Genomic DNA, 22659 nt, shown 5'->3' on the forward strand with positions numbered 1-22659 from the left:
TTCCTCCTTCCAAGAGGACTGCCCATGGACTCCCCGGCAGGAAAGCCCTCGGCTCCCACTGAGCCAAGCCCTCACAGCATGCCTCCTCTTCCCCTGGTACACAGAGCAGGTCCCCTGGCTCCCACACAAGGCAACAGCAAATACAAGTCCAGGAGTTAGAAAGCCTTCCTTTCCTGATCTGGGTCTCAAGTGCCCAGGGAGGGGCGACAGAGCCCATGGGTTTGGTCTTGGAGGTATGAGGACCTCATCTCTGTATATTAAAGGGAAAAACATCTCTTTTTATTTTTTTCTGCTTCATCGCCTTCATCATGGCCTCTGTCCCTGCAATGCCCTACAATGTGTTCTCATATTTGCCTTTTGCCTGGTCTTTCTTGGGGTGGGGAGCAGGGGCAAATACTCCCGGGAGATGCTCTCAGGAACACCTGGGAGCTGTGTACATGGGGCGGGAGGTCAGTGGTTACTATGGCTGGGGCGTTTGAGTAAGGGGGCCCTGGAGAAAGAAGTGAAAGGAAAGGGGTGGCATCAGCTCTCCAGTGTGCCACCGCCGGCCCTGGCATACTCCTCTCCATCACCTCACTCCAGCTAAGAGCAAGACCTTTCTAGAAGACCCTTCTGTCTTGGAGTCCAGTCCCACTACTTCCTGGATGTCTGGTCTGAGGGCTTGGCTTTGTCAGCTGTATAATGGGAATGATGTTAACCCCACCCTTGAAGTATAGATGGAGGACTGATTCTGAACCCATGCACAGGATGCTTCTCTTGGTGTCCAGCTCATAGCAGGAATTAAACAGATTTTCTTATTATTTTGAAAAGATTTTCTTTGCAATGAAATTTCACCTCCAGTGGCCCTTCTGGCTAGGCCATTGCTGACTATGTACCAGGATACATCAAACATCTTGTGCAAAAATGGAATTAAAATGTATGTCTATGCTGCTGCAAAAATTCTGAAATCCATGCAGATTTTGTGTGTGTGTGCAGAATGTGCTTTTTCCATGATTTTTTTTTGAAGTAGTCAAGTAGGCTTGCGAGCAAAGCCCAAGACAATAATCAGCATTTTGTCTGGAAGGAGGCATTTCCCTCATGGAGGTGGCTTCTGCTGGCCCCACTCTGTGACACCAGCCTCTCTGCTGCCTCCCGCAGGGCAAAGGAGAGCAAACCACTTTCTGGTTGAAAGGCAAAGAAGGCCTCACTGTTGCAGTCCCCGAATTTACTGAGGAAGACGTTAACGACCCAGAGACCTTGTGAGGTACGTCTTGTCCTTTAAGATATTTGTGGAATCACATGAAAAGTCTGCAGGGGGGTCCCCTCTTGGACCCCTCTCCATATCCCATCGAAGAAGTGTAATTCCGGGGTCTTAAGTGAATCTCCCACTAGGGGGCGCCATCTGTCTGACTTTCTCTTCCTACCCCTGTGCTGGCTCCAGAGCCAACGTGGATTTGGATGAGCTGAAAATGGTGAACTCATTTCCGGGGGGCGGAGGGAGGGGGGACCAAGACTGGGCTCCCAGCCCTGAGGGACTGCTGTTTTATCTGCCAGATAGCCAGCCCTAGCTGCCAGATATTTCCAGCCCAGTAACTTCTGAATCTGCAGTGAAACACGTCATTCTGGGACCGGGAGGAGCAGGAGGCTGCAGCCTGCAGTCACAGGCGCTTTGCTTTGCAAGGGGGCTGCTTCCTGACCATTAGTGCTTATTTTCCTTATTAGCTAATATGCTTGCCAGGAGATATGAGCCCTTATCAAAGGGATCTCTGGAATTTGTCCAGTATGGGAAAAAACCTCCGAAATCTAGGCTGTTCTTGGCGTCCAGCAGAGCTGAAGTTACTGCGAGTAGACAGGCCCACTGCAGAGGCTGGAAGGCCTTGCTCCGCCCTAAATTCCCGGGAGTGCGGCAGCTTCCACGCAGATCTCATCCTGTCCCCCAAGTATCGCTTACTGCCTTTCCTACTCACCGAGCAAAACCTCTAGCTTGAATTTTAGGTGGGGTCTTTGATTCACTTACGAAGACTTCATTAAATATTTCCAGCACACAAAGACGAGCCCCTCTGTTCCTGCCAGGATTACTTCTCCCTCTTTCCAAAGAACAGGTTTCCGGGTCCGTTCATCTGGTGGTTCCTGTCTTAGATTTACGAGCCACTGATGCATTCTCAGCACTTCTTCATCTGCTGCAGCTCCTCACGTGCAGGCATCGTCTGTGGCATTGCTCCGGAACCTGGCAGAGCAGCTGGGTTTAGGGCATCAGGCCTCATGTTGGTGACCCTTTCCTGCTGAACTTACTCTGTGCCACCCACCACCACACTGTGGGGAGGGGGCACCAAAGACATGACATTCCCTTGATCTTTGGCTTCTTGCAATGGGGGAAAGGAGGCATCCCTAGTGCGAATGCAACTGTTACATTAAAAGGGCTCTAGAAGACGACCTGCAGATTCAGAGATGGCTTGGATAAGGCAATTGTCTGTTATTACCCCATATTTGTATTTTACTCAGTGTGTGTTTACTTCTAGTCCTGGCCCACATGCTTACACACATCATGTTTATGTAATTAGGACTTTGTGACTTCTGTCCTTTTCCTTAACCATTATAAACATGTGGCATCCAGACACATATATACAAAACATACATACAGTTGCACACATAGACATCCATATACATGTGTCATTTACATACATATACACACAGGAACACATACACAACACACATACTGAGTATACACACACATATCTGGAGAGAGAGACAGAGAAGTTTTAGGGATCATAACCATGGATTTTGGTGGAAGCAGTTTCCTACAGTCTATGTCCAGTTTTTTTTTTTTTCTGTGTCCACTGTGAACACAAGGAAGATTGTTTTGAAAGTATTTTCTCTTAGTTCCTTAATAGAGAAGTTTAGAGAAAGAAGGCATCCAAGCATCGTGGGGCTAGTGGTTAACATTAACCATTGCTGGCAAGAGACCTGAGGGCCTTAGAGACAGGGCTGACCGGAGACACCTTCTCCTCCAGGTGTTACACGTGTGGAATGGCTTGGCCTCCCTGGGTGGGAGATCCGGTCCTGGAGCATTTGAGACATTGCAGTAGGACGGGATGGCTGTGAGTCTGTGGTCTACATGAGCGTCTAAGAAGCTCTACTTGGAAAAGCTCCTGGGGGAGTTGAGGAATTGACTTTCAGCATGATATACTAGTGCTGTAAACTGTAGTCATAGGTTATTTATTTTAAGGCTTTTTATTTATTCCATAGCACCAGGTAGACACAAGATCATAAAACATGTTGACAAAATAAAGCCAAACTAACACAACATTGTTTTACTCTGACAGCCAAGGATTTATGAATATGGCTAGGAATGGGCTACTTAAGAGTTTTGGACTAGAACCAATAAAATACGTCTTCTGTCTTCCCTGACTACTAAAGACTCTGCATTCACAGAAAGCGGGGATCTCAGACTGGTTGGAAAACCAGCTCAGAGAGCAAGTTTAGGCTACGCAAGTCATTTTACTCTGGCCTATCGCTAAGCAAGCATGTACTTCATTTCTCCAGAGACTTGACTAGTAGTTTAATTTCTGCATTCACTAACTCGAGTTGTAAAAGAACCATGGAACTGCAGATCTTGCAATTTCTCAACATGCTACATACAGAGAGACAGGCTGACATGCATTAGAATCATAAACCCACTAATGAAGTCTGTATACAACCAAGACAAGAACTTACAACTCAGGCCTATAGTCCTGCAGCCAATTCTCCTGCAGGATTGCTTCATTCAATTTTTAGTTTGTTGACAATGTATATTGTTGATGTCAGGATATTCTGCATCCCTGGGGTCATGATACGAGGAAAGGTTACCATGTGATTTGCATTTGTGCTTCTGAATTTTGGTTGGTTCCATTCTCATGTTTGCAGTAAGTTAATGAGATAAAAACAGAAATGGGCTGGGATGTTTAAGTACAGGTTAGCTGAGGTCGGATCATTTCACACAAATGAAGATCTCGCAGCAGAGCAAATAAAGAAGAGTAGTGAGTGCGTAAGTCTTACGATGCATACGGTAGGGTCAGGTCACTGAATTCAGTGCACTTGGGTGTGGGAGCCCCTTTGTTGTCATGTTGCAAGCAGCAGTCTCATTTAGGCAATGCTACATTATGAGAATTAGATGAAAGGAAGGTGAGTTTTACTCTTTTTATAGTTTTATTCCTATTACATTTGCAATTTTCTTTTGATTTTAGGAGTACGTATCAACTCTAAAAATAAAAAGCTTATACATATCTAAAGTTTGTATATATTTAAGAAACTATAATAAAGACAAATTAGGTCAGTACTAGGGGCTCACAAGAATCCATTTCTTTTCTATTAATTAGGTTTGAGCAAACTATGGTGTTCTACTCTGATTCCACATCCTGGTTTGAGAGATTGGAACCCAGCGGAGGCTCAGCTCTGGTCCTTAGGTAGAATAGTGCAGCCCTGATGACAAAACCCCTTTTTGGGAAAGTTGCTTATTCTTGTGCATTCTGTATTTAGCATAGACTTTGAGCTTCTGTCCTACATTCTCCCCAGAATGCTTGGGTGGGTGTGTTAGTGTTTTAAGACTAGAATAGCTTTCAAAGGAGTCCTGACTTGAGTGTAGGAAAGGGGAGGGACTTGCAGGATCTAAGCGCCACAGGAAGTAACAAGAGAAAGTGGGACAGTACAGGGAAAACCATCAATGAAGTCACAAAAATTACTGGAACATGTGGCTGGCAGGCAACTAGTCTCTGCTTCTCAACAACGTGGGCTTCTTCTTGCTCTTTTTGGCAGTGAATAGACGTGAGTTGTCATCTGCTGAGGACGACCTGGGGTGGAGGAGCTGCCGTGGCCCGGCTAACTCCTATAACACGGCACAGATCGCCAGCATCGTGACCAGGTGACAGAGAACAGCTGTGAACCAGAGCAGGCAGAGACGGCACTCAGACACAGTTCTACAAGGGCAAGGCCAACGCTGTATGAATGAACCAGCCAACTCTAGGGTCTTCAGTAACTTTCCATAAGACTGTGCATTTCCTACAAAGTCAGTTTTGGGTCTCCCTGAGGGGTTCTGTAGTTCACACGTATCAGTAAAAAGAGCCTGGTGATAGATCTGGGTTATGGGTCTCTGATGATAAATGGGAATCTGTACTTTCATAATGTAGCGATGGCACATTTCACTGTAGGGAGGTCACTGCAGAGTTTCCTTTAAAAAGAGAAATCTAGGACTGGACTTTTCAAAAGTTAATTTATATATCTGTGAGTTTACTGGTAAGTGGGACCGTCCTACCCTAGCTGTTCACATGGTGGCTTCCTTCTCATTATTCTAGCGAAACCTTGGGTCTTAGCTGAACTTTTTGTTCCTCTAAGGGGTTCCTTGGCTGCTCTTTAAATCCTGTCACTGTCTTCCCTCATATCTCACACACAGCCGGATGCATAGGGCCCTTGCCCGCTTTGTTGGCTGCAGTTGGTACAGTGCCCCAAACAGCACCAGCAACAGTCATCAAAACTGTGGTTGATCCTTACTGGATGTTTGCTATGTCCTGGGCATTGTTCAATGCTCTTAGCTGTAATTAGATAATTCGTACAATAGCCAGATACTAGATGGGCCGTGATTAGCCCAGTTTCGTAGAGGGTTGATGTCATTGCCCAAAGTAATTCAAGTACAGTGAGGGGCAGAGCCACCACAGGGACTCAGATATTTATTAAATGAACGCATCATTGAAAGCCATGTTTCCTAACATAGGAGCCAAGTGAAGAGACCTGGTGATGGCTCTACTGAGACTTGGGGGACCAGGGTCCAGTTCTGCTTCACTGAGTTTCTCCATAGCTCTTCCCTCCCTCCAGAGCCTGGGGGAGAGACTTCTCCACCCTGGCCCACCTCCTCCCCACCCAGCTGTGTTTTAAAATGTAGTTTTCAATTTAGCTGGGGCTAAAGTTAAGCTTTTTTTTTTTTTTTTTTTAATGTTGGTCTTGTAAAAGCATTGTGCCATGACATTTCTCAAAGGTGTCTCTTTTCCTTACCTGAGAAGCTATACAGACTCGAAAATCCCATGCCTGTAGTGAGTAAAGAGAGAGAATGAGGAAGGCTTAAGGACGGCCATGGGAGGAGAAACCCGAGGGCTGTGTTTCTGAAACACTTCCTCCCCCATTTCTCCCCAAGCACCCATCACCCCCACGGACAAGGTCTGTGCCCGGCTTTACAAAGGCTTCATCTCCCACGGTTTTCTCCTTGACTCTCTACAGCTGGGTTGGGAACCTTGCTGGGAAGAATCAGATAGCAAATATTCTCAGCTCTGAGGGCCACAGGGCCTGTCACCCCCCCACCTCCCATCCACCAGTCTCTGCAGCGTGAGTCGATGATAACTACACGAATGTCTCTGTGTTCTAAAAACACCTATCATAGGCCCTGAAATTGGAGTTTTATATAATTTTTATGTGTCATAAAATAATGCTTCTCTTTTGTTTGGGGGCGGGGGATCATATGCAAATGGGAAAATGGTTTTTAGTTTACAGACCACGCAAAATCAGGCAGCAGCTGGGACGGGGCTTTTAGCCAGCGCTCAGTAAGAGTAGTCAAAGGTGTAGCTGCTAGAGCCCCCAGCGCCCAGCCCACCCTTAGGTCACACCATACTTCAGGTGATACAGAGCACCCTCAGCTGATAGGTCTTCCCCAAGCCCGGAGCTGTGTTGAGTCCTCTTTCCCCTCCTCCCACCGCAGGCACCCTGCCCACCCCCAGCCCATCTCCCATTCCCTTAGGTTCCGTCAGGTGTACGGTCTCTTTCCTTGCCGGGGGCGATCTGTTTGGGACACTCCCCAGCCCAGGTCAGGCACAGTGCTAGGTGCTCAGTGATGGCTCCCTGACCCGCACCTGGCGTGCCCGGGGCCAGGTATCATTTTTGATGGTTATGGCTCACTGCCTGCTGTTGGAAGCCCAGTCCCTCCTAATTCCTCGGGGACATTTGGAATTAGGCCACAGAGAACTTTTCAGGGAAGCGAACAAACCTCAACTTCTTGGATTGGCTGCTCCCCACCTCCCTGGAAGATTCGAGGAGCAGGCGAAGGTTGTGCCCACAGGCACACCTGGTTTGGCAATTCAGTCAAAATGCTCAAACCGGCCGTGCCTGTGGACGCAGCCCAGAGCGTCAGGCATTGGGAACACAGGGGGGCTTACTCCGCAGCGAGAGCTCCACCACCAGCACGCCCCCTGTCTGCTCCCGCAGGAGGCGCTTCCGCTTGTCGCAGGTCTGCGGAGGGAGTGAGTACAGCGGGGGGGGGGGGGGGGGGGGGGGGAGAAGAAATGAGATTCAGAACCAAACCAAGCCTGGTGGTGTGCACACACCCACTTCCCGCAGGGGCTGTCTGGCTCCCATTACTTGCTCGGGCTCCTGAGTCCAGCTTCCTGAGCGACCCTGGGAGGGGTGGTGATGGCTCGGGTCGTGTGGAAGACTTGCATTGAGTTCTGGGCTGCTGGCTTCAGCTTCGCCCAGCCCTGACCACTGCAGGCATTTGGGGAGTGAACCAACAGATGGACGCTAGATCTATTTTTTTTCTATGTCTGATCTATATTTGTACTTCTCCCATCCATCAATCAAAAAGTAATCTTTTTTGGGGAAAAAAACCCACAAAACAAAATCTGGTGCTCCAAAAACAGTAAGGTAACTACAGCTGGTGTTAAAGAAATGGAAGGCCTCATCATGTGGTATGATTGGTTAATGCTGTGTGTATCTAGTGAAATACTGCTCTGCACCCCATAAAAATGTACAGGGATTGCACGTCAATCCAGAAACTTAAAACATTTCTGCCAAAAAAAATTTAAAGGTAACATTTTCAATATAAAACCGAAACAACCAAAATGTTGCAAACTGAATGGAGTCAAAATTCCCCAGGCAACAGTTATCTTTTATTTGTAATTTGGAGAAACATGTTTTGTTTCTTCTCCAACTTGAGACAAAGAAGGAGGCTTTGTGCTAAGTCCCCGCCCCGGGGAAGAGACCCACGGCCCTTCTGAGGAGGCTTTTAGATGCAGCTGTTCTCATCACCGTCAGCTGAGAAATGGACACTCAGTCAACGAGTTCTAGTTCATTTTCTTTTCTTGTTTTTCAAGAATGTGCTGTCCACACTTCGGCTTTGATGAACCTGTCAAAGCCTCTCTCATGCCTTCCCTGGCCCTGCACCCTCCACTTCCTTCCCCCTTTTCTATTTGTGCTTATGTTTTCTGGCCAAATGAGTCCATGAAAATAGAGATTACGACCCATTTCTGTTGGGTGCTGTAGGCTATATGGGCTGATTAGCTCTTTGGAAACACTGCAGGCTCTCGTCCAGAGAACATAACAGAGTGGGGTTCAGCACTTTTAAGTCACTCGCACAATGGTTCTTAAGCCGGGGTGTGTCAGGATCACCCAGATGGCTTGTTAAGAGCACAGATCGCGCGGCCTTCCTCTTAGACAGGTGAATCGCCTTGGCCTGGCATCAGGCATCTCTGAAGCACCTCTCTGAGGGCAGAGAGACAGACCCTCAGGCTATCCAATCAAGGCCAAAAAACCCCCACTTTTTGAGTTATTTCCAGACCTGGAAATTCCCTTGTACTTTAACTTTTTCGAAGTATTTGCATGTCTGTTGACACTTTCTTTTTATCTAACATTTCTCTCTGCAAAGGGCAGGCCATCCTCCCCTGTCACCACTCTGTTCAAAGATGAGAACACCTGGCCCCAGTGTGTCAAGTGACGAGCGTCAGATGGTGGAGGCTGTGGGTGGCGGGGTGGACAGGGCTGACTCTGTGCCCAGTGCCTTTTCCTCCAGAAAACCCTCAGCGCATGTCCACATAGACCTGGCCTGGCCACCACTTCCCAGCCTAACAAAAAGCTCAAGTTCCAGTCCCCTGGGGCTACCGTTATCCTTCCCGAGAAGGGCGACTCACCACGGGGCACGAGAGCTTCTCACTGTCACAGATGAACGTCTCACAGTGCAGCCAGACCTTGGACAGTTTGGGAATGTTCTGGAACCGGAAGGCGTTGAACTGGAAGGTAGCCCTGTGGTCCTTTCCGTTCTCGTGCACGAAGACGGTTTCATCTGTGGGGCACCTGGTGCATATGGAGGCAGGAGAGGGAAGCGACACCTCTTGGAACTCCAGCAGGGGCTCTCGGGCACAAGGGCACCACCCCCAGCTTCTTACATGGGTTGTCCTCCCTTCCTGAGCCCTTTCACCGGCAGTACCTCCCTTGGTCCTTGCAACCACAAGGTCAAGTTGAGGAACTCTAAGATGTGATGGTTGTCCCCATGCTACACATAGGGTACAACAGGAGGGGATTGACATGTGAGACACCTGGTCAGTCACACCTCTGTCCCGAGGGAGAAAGCTCTCCCCAGGACTGGAAGGTTAAAGACCCCCATGGTCACACAAGGTAAAGACAGGGTGCTGTGGGCTGTGTTTACCCTGTGTTGCCATAGCCACCTAAGCTTAAGTCACACCCAACACATTTTGTGTATTATATATTGAGGTTTTGCCATTGGAAGTCTGAATTTGTCATCATATTTAAGCTATACATATTATATTATTATCTTTGTAAAAAATGTGGTCACATGCTAAATATAAGCACAGACAACAATGACTGAAGGGTGTCATTGGAATGTGTACGTGTGCCAAAGTTGAGGCTGGACCTAAGGGATGCCTGCTCTGGCAGTTGGGGAGGGAAACAGGCACAAAGGCCATGCCTGCGGCTCTGGACCAGGAGTCAGCAGCGGCTCGTGTTCGTGGTGACCCTGAGCAGTGATGGAGCACTGGGCATTTGCCAGGTTACGAAACGGCTCTGTTGCGGGAGCGTGTGGTCAATGAACCCAAGATCCTTGCACGAACTCAAGGCATGAGACCTTAAAATAGTTCTGTGCAGCCAGAGTGCCCCAGGCCTGGTGTCAACAGTGGAAAATAGTGTAAGCTGAGCTCTGTCGGGGGGCGGGGCAGAGATGAATAATGGCAGCCCGGGTGCCTTGGCAGCACCGTGTCCTGGCACTGGCTGTGGCACCTGCCCCTCAGTGACCGCTACCTCTGGATAGCGGAGGCTGCCGGGAAGTTTCCACATTATCACCAAACAAATGGTGGATGCCCTTTGGGAGGGGTGCTGTATCGGGTGCACTCAGGTGCACAGGAACATTCTAGATTACATACTCGTATCTGTTGTGATCTCTCCAGAAACTCTTGAAAAGTGGGTTTCCCTCAAAAAGACACAGTGTGAGCTAAAGCTATCTGAGAGGCGGAGGGAGCAGACTTCCCAAGTCTCCTTTCTGGCGCTTGTCCTGGTGAGTGCATCCCTAACCAATGTGCTGTGTCAACCAGGCATAATAGAGAAACTGTTCAGGGCTTCAGAAATCTGGCTGTGCTGAAATGTGCCTTCCCAGGGACTTTCTGATATGGCTTGCAGTGTGCCCCCAGAGTAACAGCTCCCACGGGTCTGAGGGTGCTTCTGAAAGTTCATGGAAACAAAAAGTATGGAAAATTATGCCTGGGTTTCAAAATGTTTTGCACTAAAATAAACATCTTTTAAATTAATCTTTATGCAAACTCTTAGAGTACCTTCATCCTCTGTGTGTACTATACAGTTTGGGGGCCTCTTGTAAACACTAAGCCAAAGCCACCAGCATTCTTCCTTCTGCCATATTCTATGTGTGTTGGGAGATGCTTCCAAGGGTGGCAGGCATGTGTGTACTGCCTGGCTTTGGCCTGAGAGGTTCCCCAGGGACCAGTGGCAATTGCAGGACTCTGTACATCAGTAACGTCTTTCAGAATCTCTGAAGCCATTGGGTTGCACGTTTGCCAACGGAAGCTACGAGAATCTAATTATCCAGGGATAGCTGTGAAGTAAGCACCCAAACTAAGCTTGTCTCTCAGCAGGGGGCTTTGTGGGTAGTTCAAGTGCAGCCTAGGAAGTCTTGTTGCCTGAGTTAGAAGCCCAGAACTTCCTTTCGTTAGTTCCAGACTTTGGGCATGTTTCTGTCTATGCGTTAGTCTTCTTATCTCTAAAATAGTGATTGTTACACTACTTTACTTGTGATTTAATGAAATTTAAATAAAATGATGCTTGCCAAGTACCTACCTAGAGCAATGACTGGAATGATAAGTCTGCACGAATGCTTGTTAAATAAAAACGAAGGTTCACAATGACCCCACTTTTGTGATCTCTGTCCTTGGCCCCCATTTCTGCTTGGCCTAATGGGTTCTGGCGTTTTAACGGGAGCACAGTGGTGTCCTTGGTTGGTGAATGGCCTCCTCGTTGCTGACTGTGAATCGTGTGGATAATGCCACACCCTGCCTCTACTTCTACTTTTACCTCTCTTTCCTAAAGTTACAGTTCCAAGTACTCGTGGACAATCAGCATCTCAAGCTTGCACATCCACTCCTGAACTTGGGAGGCTGCATATTCTCTTACCCAGAATCCCTCGGCACCAGCGGTCAACAACAAATACTGTTCCCCACCATCCACAGCACACAGGTGCCACATGCAAAGTCATCCTTTTGAGTGTTATACATACTTCTTGTGCTTTCCTGCCCTCCATGCCATACCCGATTAACTCCTGAAATTTTCTCTCTCCTACGGAAGCTTCTTCCTTTTATGACCACTTGGCTACAGTCTCAGTTCAGGTCTTTTCACCTTTGTTGCAACAGCTGTCACAGCCTCCAACCTGGACTTCTACCTCCTGTGTACTGGTTGACTTGTAGAATTGCCTTTATGTGGTACAATTACAATATTTCCATTTGCTACCTGGAATTTTCAGAGCTTTTCTTTATGTCTTGAGTTAATAATAAAAATAATGATTTTATTTAAATTTACTGGATACTGACTAGGTACTATTTATTAACCTTTTTCATATAGATTATCTAATTTAGAATCCACTGTAGTTCTGGTGTCAGACTGATTCGATTTGAACCCTGTCAGCCTACTGAGAGACCTTACTGAACCTCAGCTGTGGCTATGTTTTCTCATCTGTGAAGTGGGGATGATGGTAATGCCTCCTACCTTGTTGTAAGACTTAAAGGAGTTAATATATGATAAGGCTCTCAGGATACTAGCTGGTATGTAGAAGCACTATATGTTTTTAGTAATGGTCCCTAGCCTGGAGACACAGAGGACATCACTGATATAACCCCAAAGGTCTCCACCTCTCCCTCTCGTGCTATCCCAAGCCACAGCAAAGTCACCCCGGAAATATCTGGCCCCATTGTTCAGCCCTGGCTCTTGAAGGTGGTACCTACCCCTTGTTGATCAGCTGCCACTGCAGAGGGTACATGAAGTCAGCTGAGGGTGTGGCCCAACAGCTGTTCAAGACCACTTTAAACCTGAGAATGAAAGAAAACGCATTATTTTGAACCCAAAAGTCTCGTGTCTAGAAATATCTTGTTTTAAAAAAAGACTCTTGGCCAGCTTTCCCCCCTTTGTATTTAAAAACATAAACACAGAGGACATCTACTCACCTAATGCTTAACCCTTTGGCTTCTACTCCTGCAAACAGGTCTGAACCGATTTCTGATGCTTCCAGGACAAAGGGGGCTTCTTTCTTGGTGGAGAACTTGGCATTCTTTGGAAGGAAATGGATAGCAGGTGATATACCTTTCAGACTGAGCAGTTGGGTCTTCCAGGAGCGGATGGGTTGGGTGGACTGGGGGTGGGAATCAGCCTCCCGAAACAGCCTTATGTGACTACAGAAAGACAGCCCAAGGCCAGAGAAACTGTACCTCATTGAATGTTGTGCCATCTTAGAAGGACGAGGACATGCATTTTCTAGAGTTTCTAATCATAGTGAGACACGTGTGCGCACACACACACACACACACAAACTGCATGTCTCATCTATGCCAACAAATTTTGACTGATGAGAAGAAAGTGGAATCCAGGGATGCTGTGACATGCATTTCACTGAATTTGCTGATGTATGTGGGCGTGAACATATGTACAGCCCCTCACTGCCCTGGCTCACTTGTACTTGTTGCCCGAGTTGCTTTCAGCCTGGGTTGAGAAATTTATCAGCTGATTTCTGGTATAGTTAATACTGACAAGAATAATAAGCACAATTTATTGAGCACCTGCTATGTGTTGGGCACTGTTTTGTGTGTTTGGAATGGTCTTTATGTCTGAATATTACATATATTGAGGTACACTGGTGAACAAAGTAAAATCCTTCTCCAATGATGTGACATTCTGGCAGGGAAGACAGAAGACAACAGGTAAATAATACAGTATGCTAGCATAGAATATAGGATGTTGTACAGACAAGCTATAAAAATGGTAGGACAGGTTGGAGGTTGAGGGAGGCAGGTTATAATTTTAAATACAGTGGATGGGGAGGCTTCAGTAAACGTGTGGCATTGGAGCAAGACTTGAGAGTGATGACAGGGTCATGTGGCCATCTAGGAAGAATACTTTGGTCAGGCAAAATTCCTGAGAACAGAGTGTGGCCAGCAGGATGTTAAAAAGGCTGGTGGGCTGGCCCCAGTGAGTACAAGGGGAGCTGGAGAGGGAGAACAGGAGCAGGAGATCAGGTTAGAGTCACCATGAGGGAAGATGTTGGGAAGATTGCATCTTGAGCTCCCAGCGTGATGGGGAGTGAGGTTTTGAGCACAGGAATGGCAGGTTCTGATCCCTGGCCTGGCTATGTGGGCCTCTCCTTCTGTCCTCAGCAGGAGGTTCTGGGTGAGTCATTAGGAATATCAGTAGTGGTTCCAGGTGACTTACCCAAAGGAGACCAATTGCTCCATTCTCCTAGTCTTGGTTTCATTCAACATGGGTAACAGCCTTGTGCTACTCTTGGCTTTAGCTACCAGAAACAAAAGTAATATGGAAGGCCGGCGCCGTGGCTCACTAGGCTAACCCTCCGCCTTGCGGCGCCGGCACACCGGGTTCTAGTCCCGGTCGGGGCACCAGATTCTGTCCCGGTTGCCCCTCTTCCAGGCCAGCTCTCTGCTGTGGCCAGGGAGTGCAGTGGAGGATGGCCCAAGTCCTTGGGCCCTGCACCCGATGGGAGACCAGGATAAGTACCTGGCTCCTGCCATCGGATCAGCGCGGTGCGCCGGCCGCAGCGCGCTGGCTGCGGCGGCCATTGGAGGGTAAACCAGCGGCAAAGGAAGACCTTTCTCTCTGTCTCTCTCTCTCACTGTCCACTCTGCCTGTCCAAAAAAAAAAAAAAAAAAAAAAAGTAATATGGAAGAAGGACAGGGATCTAGAGCTAACCCTGGCTTTCATGGCTACTTTGGGGCATACAATAGTCAAGTCTATCTTCTGAGCCTCATTTTCTCCATCTGAAAAATGGGAATAACTTTTGTGACTTTACATAGTGGAAGCATAAAGCTTAGACCAAGGTACTAATATTGGGTTTCATGGGCTTGGAGGTTTGTAGACAGTGTAAGGATGAACCCATATTTAGCAATGTTATCTAGTTCCAGTGGACCTTAAACCCTGCAGGTCAAACACACAGACAGGAACTTAAGAGGACTCCATCTCTTTCATCGTCTAAAGCCTCTCCCATTATTTTACTGATTGCAAACACTGTCGGGGTTATAACAGATAAAATGTTAGTTTTGGCATCCTGAGAAAGATAGAAATTACTACACAAGCTACTTGTTTGTCGAACAGAATGGATGAATACCTTGAAAAATCATGCCATCCAATCTCTTCCTCCAACCCAAAGATTGAGTCAAAATTAGCTAGCAACACAAGTGAAGTAGAGGCACACTTGGTGTCATAGTAGGTGATGTGGAAAAATCGAGGAGTTGTGCTTGCTCACAAATTCAATGGGAGACAGTGGTGAAAGATATGTGCCCCAAAGTCATTATCCTAGGAGTCTTCCAGAACCTGGAGCAGGTCATCTCTGACCAACAGGGTCCTGCATTGGTCTCACGAGGTCTGGAATCTAACGTTTCAATTGTGACCTCCACTTTGTGATGGGGTCATCACCACTAGATCATATTCAAGAGGGAGACTAGGATGGTGAATGAATTGCCAACCGCGAGAAAATGTTTAGCTAGAGGCGATAAAGGAGACAGGTGAGGCCTGTCAGCAACCGAAGTACATGATATTGTATCAGAAGACAGAACAGGACAAGAGGGCAAGAGTTCAGGTGTCAAGCTTCAGTTGCTGATCTAATATGGGAAGGCCCGATTCACCCTTGCTTTTCAAAGAGGTATAGAGCTAACACTCCAGTGATCTGTCAGCAGTTTTGGGCACTGGGAAGAAGGTCAAGGTCAACTACCTCTGAGGTTTACTTTGACTTTGGGCTTCTATCTCTTACCTTTGTTCAACCCCAAGCTTTTTCATTTATCTTTGTCTAACTATGAAGAATGGTCAGGGCTTCTTTGATGGCATAAATATCAACCAAACCCCACACTAGCTTTGATATTCAACCCGATCTTTATACCAATGCTAGGAGCACTCAGAGCTTCCACTTTAAATGAGACCCAAATCTCCCATGTTGAGAATGGCCATTTCTCAGGCACTTACTTGTCCCAGACTCTGGGCCACACTCTTTTTAAGGTGATTTTTTTTAATCCTCATAACACACGTATGGTATAGGTGTTATTATCTCAGTTTAACAAAGGCACATATGGACGCCCAGAAAGGTTAACTAACTTCTTCAAGGTCACACAACTAGTCAATGGTGGAACTAGGGTTCAAACCGGTGGTCAGATGGCAAGACGAATTTTCTTACCTACAATACTAGGCTACTTCTGTAAGCTGAATTACCTTCCTTTATTCTGGAATGGGAGTCAGAATAACTTCCTGCTAGTAAAACTAACTATGGGTTATTGGCAAGGGTGAGTGGGAGAGGGCTGGAAAGAAGAGAGAGAGGAAGCATTCGGAGAAGAATTGGTGCTTTGGAGCCCAGCGTTTGGAGCCCTTGGAATCCTAAGCAATTAGCAATGCACTGATTCCATTGTGCTATCTAGGGCACTGCTCTGTTTCTGGTAATTTGATGGAAATATATGCAGGGAGCAGTTGCTTCAGAAACACACAAGAATGTTCTCCAAGTGGAATAAGGGAAGAGAAGAAAAATACTAGCCCCACAGGTCAGGCATAGGAAACTGAGCCCACCATGGGAATATCAGTCAGTGCAGGAGGCTCTGTACCACGCAGCCCTCTCTTTGCTGAGGTCCCTTTGTCCTCAAGGGGTCTTGGAAGGCGCCTGGGGTAGACTTAGCCTCATTTCTACCATAGATCAAGGAGGCGCCTTGTTCATACAGCTCAGAGCATCGCTCGAGTGATGCTGAGGGTACATCACTCTTGAAATAAAAGTTTAAAAAGGAGATCAGATGCTCCTGGTTCTAAGGCCTCACAGGTATGTCTGCAACTCTGCCCAACATGCCTGATGGTGGTAAAGTTTTTGACAGTCTTGGTGTCTTCTCCATTTGCTCACTGTTGTAAAACCTTTCAAGGACTGTATCTATAATTTTATCTGGTAGAAATAACAATTGTTGGCTGGTGCCGCGGCTCACTAGGCTAATCCTCCACCTTGCGGCGCCGGCACACCGGGTTCTAGTCCCGGTCGGGCACCGGATTCTGTCCCAGTTGCCCCTCTTCCAGGCCAGCTCTCTGCTGTGGCCCGGGAGTGCAGTGGAGGATGGCCCAAGTGCTTGGGCCCTGCACCCCAAGGGAGACCAGGAGAAGCACCTGGCTCCTGCCATCGGATCAGTGCAGTGCGCCGGCCGCAGCGGCCATTGGAGGGTGAACCAACGTCAAAGGAAGACCTTTCTCTCTGTCTCTCTCTCTCACTGTCCACTCTGCCTGTCAAAAAAAAAAAAAAAAAAAAAAAAGAAAAGAAAAGAAATAACAATTATTCACTTCCGGACAGGAACCCGGGTGAAGCTAGCCTGTTATCAGGCTGTCCCCTGTGGCTGCTGTCCATGCTGGAAGCGTGTTTTGCCTTCTGGACTGCCCTTGTTAGCGACCCCAGTGGTTTTGCTGTTTTTTCCTCACCCTGGCACCTCACACTAATTTATCCTCCCAATGAGAGCTCAAGAAGCCAGAGGAGATTCTTTTCTCAGCACCCAACCTGTCGTGGTGTGTAACCTGGGGCAGGGGAAGATTTTGTGAGATCTCAAATCTTAGACAATTTGGAATTAAAATTTTTTTAAAATCTAAAATTAGATGCAGGGACTTGAAAGGGGCCTGTGCAGATTGAGGACTTTTGAAACAGAAGCTGCACACCCTTCACGGTAAGCACCTTGCAAAGACCAAGGTTAGGAGTTCTCGACCGGGTGCTGCTCCAAACTGCCTATGGTATCTCTTGGCAAATCACTTCCTCCCCTTGGGCTTCATGTATAACATGGGCTGGGTTGTTACAGGATCCCTCCAATTCCTGTCTGCCGACTTCATGGGGTTAAAAGCTTCCAGGCAGCAGATAAAGCAAGTTCAAAGATTTCAGTCAGTGGGGTTCCAGGTAGGATAGTAAGGATGCCTTCTGGTTCGAATGTTCTATAAAGGTCTGTATTTCTATTGGCATCTTCCTCTAGCCAACTGGGCCAGTGTCTCTGTGTGCTTGAGCCCTCGCTGGAAGCTGAGGCTTCGGAAACAAAGCATCCTTCGAAGCAGGAGGGCAGCCGGCCTGGTGGCCAGTGCGTGTTTAATTTTGCTGGGGTGCTTTGTTTTGGGTGTGCCTTTAAATCTGATGCCAAGGTGGGCCGCATGTTCCAGTCTGACAGCGAGGAAAGCCACTGACTGGGGGGCTTCCGAGATCGAAGAGTGAGGCAGCAGAAGCCGTCCCAGCTCTTCTCAGCTCTGTTTCAGGCACACTGCTCAATGCTCTGTGCCACGTGCTTTACTGAGAGCTGGGTTCTAAATGCAAACAAATTTCTGGAGTGAGTCAGAGTGAAACTAATCTTAAGAGTCAGTCAGTGACTGTCTTACTGTCTATTGACCTTGCCACAGTGTAAGGTGCCACGTCTGTAAAGTGGGACGGTTGGCCTGAGATCTCTGTGCCACTCTGTAGCTCTTCTATCCAGTCTACGAATTTGACATTTTCTGCATCTGGTCTTTAAAGAGGTTTAAAGGGAAACCCAATCTTATGTTTCAGCTTGAATTCAAGAATAGGGTTCTTCATGGAGCTTGGGAAAGAGTGAATTTTCAGGAAGCATCCCATCATCTCCTAGGAAGGACACAGGGTGGTGGAGGGACCTGGAGACCACTTACAGTGTAGAAGTTGAGAGACAATTGGCTTTCAAATGTGCCCATGCTCCCGTTCTTCACGTGCACAGTGGCCACTCTGAAAAGGGGAGAGAATTTTGCATAAGGACTGAAACGCGCCTGGTTGATAGGGACTGTTGCACACACGCAGGCAGCCAGCCCTCCACTCCAGAGCAGCTTACCTCTGGTCAAAGGCAGCCTGGTTCACTAAGTAGGTGGAGTGGTAGGTGCAGGAGAAGGAGTAGTTCACAGGCTGATTCTTGACGATCACGGTGCTGTCGTTGGAAACGATGTGGCTGTAGAAGTGGTAGATGGGGGGCTTGTACTGGAGGAAGGAGAAGGTAGTTAGGGTGGTCCTGAGTCTGTGATGGGAAGGGAAGGTTTTGAGGAAAGTGGGTGAAGATGGCCCAGAGAAAAGTCCAGTGAGGGAGGCATGAATACCTTACTGTTGACAGTAGCACCTGTTCTTTCTGCCTAGGGGTGATGTAACGATTTTTGTAAAAGAGTTCTTCAGTACCTTCAGTTAAGATTAGGTACAATAATCTAGGTTTTGTTGTAGGCCTAAAGATGTCAATGGGCTCCCTGGGAACTGACTCAAGGAATCTGCATTTCCCAACATCATCTTTTTATCCATCCCCCCAGTCTAAGTATCCTCAGTGAACGCCTTTGCCCAGCTCCCGTTTCTAGACTTGTTCTTCGCTCTTTCCTATTCTGTAAGCACTTTCTCTGAGACTCTTTCCTCTGGCTTGTTGGGTTCTAAAATCACAGACCACTGGAGCTGGAAGGGATCTGGAGTGTCCACTTGAGAAGTGACCATCCTGAGACCACACACATGATTTCTAGTTCCCCTTACCTGTGTACACTCACGGGCATGGTTCTTTGTTAACACACAAAGTCACTGAATTCTCACAAAATCACTATGTCCTTGTGAGATCTTTAGGAAGAAAAGTTGGCCCAGAAGCTCTTAAATTCCATCTTTTGAGACACAAAATTGTACAGTCTTCTGACAATCAAGGCAGTAGGAACATTGGACCATATAGGAGGGTCAGAAGACCTGGCCTCCCTTTCTGACAACAACCCCACTGGTCCTGTGACCCTGAACTAGTTTTTTTTTTTTTTTTTTTGGTTATAGGAGAGTGTTGGCAAGAGGATGTCTTTATTTTTTTTTTTATTCTATAGTTTTCCATCATAGATACTTCAGAAGACCCAGCTAAAAATTGTGCTATACTGTGGTCACTCTTCCAAATAAACTTTATTAACATTGCAAAGTCTTAGGCAGAAGATGGCCCACCCATCTGCCTTCCCAACCCAGGAAGGGTGGTAGCTCATGAACTCAGAAATTAAACTGAGTTGGAGATGGGAAATAGGCTTTGTCCTCTTCATAAATGTGGTCTTGCTGGCCCAAGCAATAAATTAGGAGAACAAAAGTCAAGTCAAAGAGTGATCTAAACTAGACAGAAGAGAAGATTTTGAAAGCAGCACCAATGTCCCAGAAAGTTCGAGAATCAGGGTTGACCTTTGAAAGGAATCTGGTGAGTTCAGAATCTTTCTAAGGGTAGGTAGTAGATGTCTTGTTCTTGGGCCCACGTATCTTAAGTGACTCTCCGCTATGTGATCTGGCCTTACCTCAGACTGGGTTCCACAATAGGACTTGTTTTTAGGTGACAAATCTGGGATGACAAACTGGTAGTAACCTCCTTCGTGGACCCCATTGTAACACATCCCTCCAAGGGCCAGCTGATGTACTTCCCATCCATAGGGACACTCGGGGATTTTGGTGATGATGGTTTTGGGATAGCAAAACACGAGAATGACATCTGGAAAGAACACAGACTTGGTAAAATCAGGTACAATTAGCACATTAATCTATATCAATAGTGGTGGATTCCAACCATACCTGAAGATGCAAAGCAGGTGGCCAAACATACCTTCCCGCCACCCTTTTCCATCTGTGATGTGTTTCCCCTGTTGAAAGTTTTGCTACATCTATTTACTAACTGCACTAACCATGCATTTAAAATGGGTTCATTTGTAAACCCAACTCTATTTGAAGAAATCTGTGACGCTACAGATTGAATATATATATATATAAGCATGTAGTTTAGCATTTTAAAAAAAATCTCCATTTCATACACAATTTTGTAAAACACTAATGAATGACTCAAGACAGAAATTATATAGTCAAGTAAAAAAAGATGGAGCTGCTTTATACACATTTATATATACACACACACACATGTATATATGGAGGGAGGCAGAGAGAGAAAGAGACAGCAATGAGAGAGAGCCTTCTCTAACTTTAAAAATGTCCAAGTTTATCCCGCACATTTTTGTGCAGGAGAATCTCGTTGTCTCTGGGGGCTTACTTGCTTCTCCTTGGCTACATCATTGCATTTTCATAACCAGCTCGCAGAGTGTTGCTAAGGGAACTCTCAGGAAACCTTCCTTTGCAGGAACGCGGGCAGGCACTGTGCATACCTGCTTTGTTGGGTGTGCATGATCTCGCAGAAGCGTGCGCAAACATGGCCAGTAGGACAAAGGCCTTCACCACCATTGCTTCTCGGAGCCTGGTCTTCACCAGGTGGCCAAACCAAGCTTGGCCAAATGTTTAGGGTCCTTCCAGGATCAGGATCTCGATCATTCTGGGTCAGAAACATGAAGAAGAAGTTACAATGAAGGGCAAGGACAAAGCAGCCAGCGCATTCTCAGGGGAACTTCCCAGGGGAGAGCAGTGCCAGCACCCCCCATTCTTAATTGATCCACGTTAGTGCTGAGAGGCAAGAAATGGAACTCCTACCACTGGGAGAGTCAATGGCACACGCGGTCGCTCAAGTTCCCAGCTGTTTCATTCTCTCCCGACTGTGGATGCTGCCTCCCAGATGCTCCTCAAATCCCCAGCCCTAGTCCTAGTTCGACTTTATATAGCCTGATGGTGTAAAAGAACCCGGCTCCAGATAAGTCACAAAGAACAGGGGGAGGGGATAAAAGGAGACTTTGCACAATAATCCAAGGGGAAGCTCAATTACCTCTTGAATCTCATTTCTTTTACTTCACAGAGTTGAAAAAACCTTTTTTCAGAAACTTTTTCAACCAAGACTGAAATACAAAATTGAGTTTTTCTCCCCTTGTACAAAAAATAACTCTGAAGACACACAGTTTCAGTTTCAGGTGACAAATTTCCTTTTTTATGTCTGGCTTTCTTTGTTTTTGTGTAGCCGAACTAAACTTTGAAGATCGGAAGACTCAAGTACAATGCTATTGTATTCGATAAACAAAATATGAGTTATTTGTGCAAATGTAAACATTTTAAAGGATTTTTCCTCTACTATTTGTAGATACACTCTGGCCTCTCAAATTTCATCCTGAAATACAGCTTTTAATTGGACACTCTCTAGGCATGCATTGGTCTCTTAGGGCAGTGGTGCTGGAAGAAGGAACTTAGGCTTTCCTGTAATTCAATCCTTAATTACCCAACAACGTCTCAAGGAAAGCAACAGAGAGAATGTGGTTCCAAGTCTATTATTGGAATGCACATAATTCAGTGTTTCAGAAACACTGGGCTGTGTCTTATAAGCATCAGGCATTGATAACAGGGTGGTGTTTCCTCATTTCCACAAAACCTGTTCTTACATGGATGGTATGTGTTATGATAATGATGTCAAAGAATTAAGGAAATAGCCAGATAGCAAGCCATTAAAACTCTCTCTGACTCCGTTTCCTTCTCTGTAAACCTGGGCTGACTCACAGGGCAAGAGAGCTAGTGGAGAAGGCTGTGGGAAGCTGAAGATAAATACGTGGATTTTCATGAAAAGACAACTGGTGATCGCCAGTAGCATGGATGTGTGTGTGTTGCATGAGATACTCTTCTGTCACTTAGAAGTGCCCCACTCAGTGCAGATTGGTGATTGCTGTAACATGAGGTGCATCTGTGTTGTGTGACATATATGTCGTGTATATTATGGACAAAGACCAAATAGGCTGAATGGGGGGGAGGGAAGATACTGAAAAAATAAAAATGTTAAAGGGAATATATTACAAAACTTGAATGCTAGGCCGGCGCCGCGGCTTACTAGGCTAATCCTCCACCTTGCGGCACCGGCACACCGGGTTCTAGTCCTGGTTGGGGTGCCGGATTCTGTCCCGGTTGCCCCTCTTCCAGGCCAGCTCTCTGCTGTGGCCAGGCAGTGCAGTGGAGGATGGCCTGAGTACTTGGGCCCCATGGGAGACCAGGATAAGTACCTGGCTCCTGCCATTGGATCAGCGCGGTGCGCTGGCTGCAGCGGCCATTGGAGGGTGAACCAATGGCAAAGGAAGACCTTTCTCTCTGTCTCTCTCTCACTGTCCACTCTGCCTGTCAAAAAACAAACAAACAAACAAAAGAACTTGAATGCTGAGATGTAGTTTAGTGTGTCCTGGAAACATCAGTATATTCGTACTATTCATTGGAGTTCATTCCCAAGTAGAAAGAAGACCCTGAATCTCACAAGTGGGTATGAATTCTGAGTTTCTCTTTCCTAG

At 46.8% G+C, this 22659-nt stretch overlaps 3 protein-coding genes across 4 annotated transcripts in view; 2 read left to right on the forward strand and 1 right to left on the reverse strand.

The window, feature by feature from the left end:
* LOC100344092 (guanylate cyclase 2G) overlaps nucleotides 1-5086 on the forward strand; it is a 49650-nt gene extending 44564 nt beyond the window's left edge. Inside the window, exons 21-22 of the mRNA XM_089314226.1 lie at nucleotides 1138-1243; nucleotides 4771-5086. Of these exons, the coding sequence (XP_089170352.1) occupies nucleotides 1138-1242 (105 nt within the window). The 3' untranslated portion in view covers nucleotide 1243; nucleotides 4771-5086. The remainder of the gene's footprint in view (nucleotides 1-1137; nucleotides 1244-4770) is intronic.
* Nucleotides 3195-21044, reverse strand: TECTB (tectorin beta). 2 transcript variants are annotated; one of them, XR_016221539.1, is made up of 11 exons: nucleotides 20939-21044; nucleotides 20620-20783; nucleotides 19768-19958; nucleotides 18324-18466; nucleotides 18148-18220; nucleotides 12444-12547; nucleotides 12225-12308; nucleotides 8898-9060; nucleotides 6983-7224; nucleotides 6001-6033; nucleotides 3195-4890 (listed from the first exon to the last, which is right to left on the reverse strand). XR_016221539.1 is itself a non-coding variant. In XM_002718744.5 (11 exons), exons 2-11 carry the CDS (start codon nucleotides 20693-20695, stop codon nucleotides 4841-4843), a joined length of 990 nt encoding a protein of 329 aa, XP_002718790.4. In that variant the 5' UTR covers nucleotides 20696-20783; nucleotides 20939-21044; the 3' UTR covers nucleotides 3195-4840. The 2 variants fall into 2 exon arrangements, 1 of the variants encoding a protein (XP_002718790.4); XM_002718744.5 differs by having other exon boundaries at nucleotides 7152-7224.
* Nucleotides 7115-22659, forward strand: part of GPAM (glycerol-3-phosphate acyltransferase, mitochondrial) — a 138088-nt gene continuing 122543 nt past the window's right edge. Inside the window, exons 1-2 of the mRNA XM_089313988.1 lie at nucleotides 7115-7235; nucleotides 10167-10273. The gene's annotated coding sequence lies outside the window, so the exon portion shown is untranslated. The remainder of the gene's footprint in view (nucleotides 7236-10166; nucleotides 10274-22659) is intronic.

The sequence above is a fragment of the Oryctolagus cuniculus genome, chromosome 15 (genome assembly GCF_051225735.1).
Source record: "Oryctolagus cuniculus isolate XC-2025 breed Fujian yellow rabbit chromosome 15, ASM5122573v1, whole genome shotgun sequence".
Lineage (NCBI taxonomy): Eukaryota > Metazoa > Chordata > Mammalia > Lagomorpha > Leporidae > Oryctolagus > Oryctolagus cuniculus.

What these genes read in the sequence shown, in the direction of transcription:
- TECTB (XM_002718744.5), bottom strand. Translation starts at nt 20,695, where the DNA reads ATGGTGGTGAAGGCCTTTGTCCTACTGGCCATGTTTGCGCACGCTTCT. An exon ending in ATTGTGGAACCCAGTCTGAG is followed by an intron (nt 18,467 to 19,767) that starts GTAAGGCCAGAT and finishes TCCTTCCTCCAG; the next exon opens with TACAAGCCCCCCATCTACCA. An exon ending in TGTCTCTCAACTTCTACACT is followed by an intron (nt 12,548 to 18,147) that starts GTAAGTGGTCTC and finishes TTCCTTCCAAAG; the next exon opens with AATGCCAAGTTCTCCACCAA.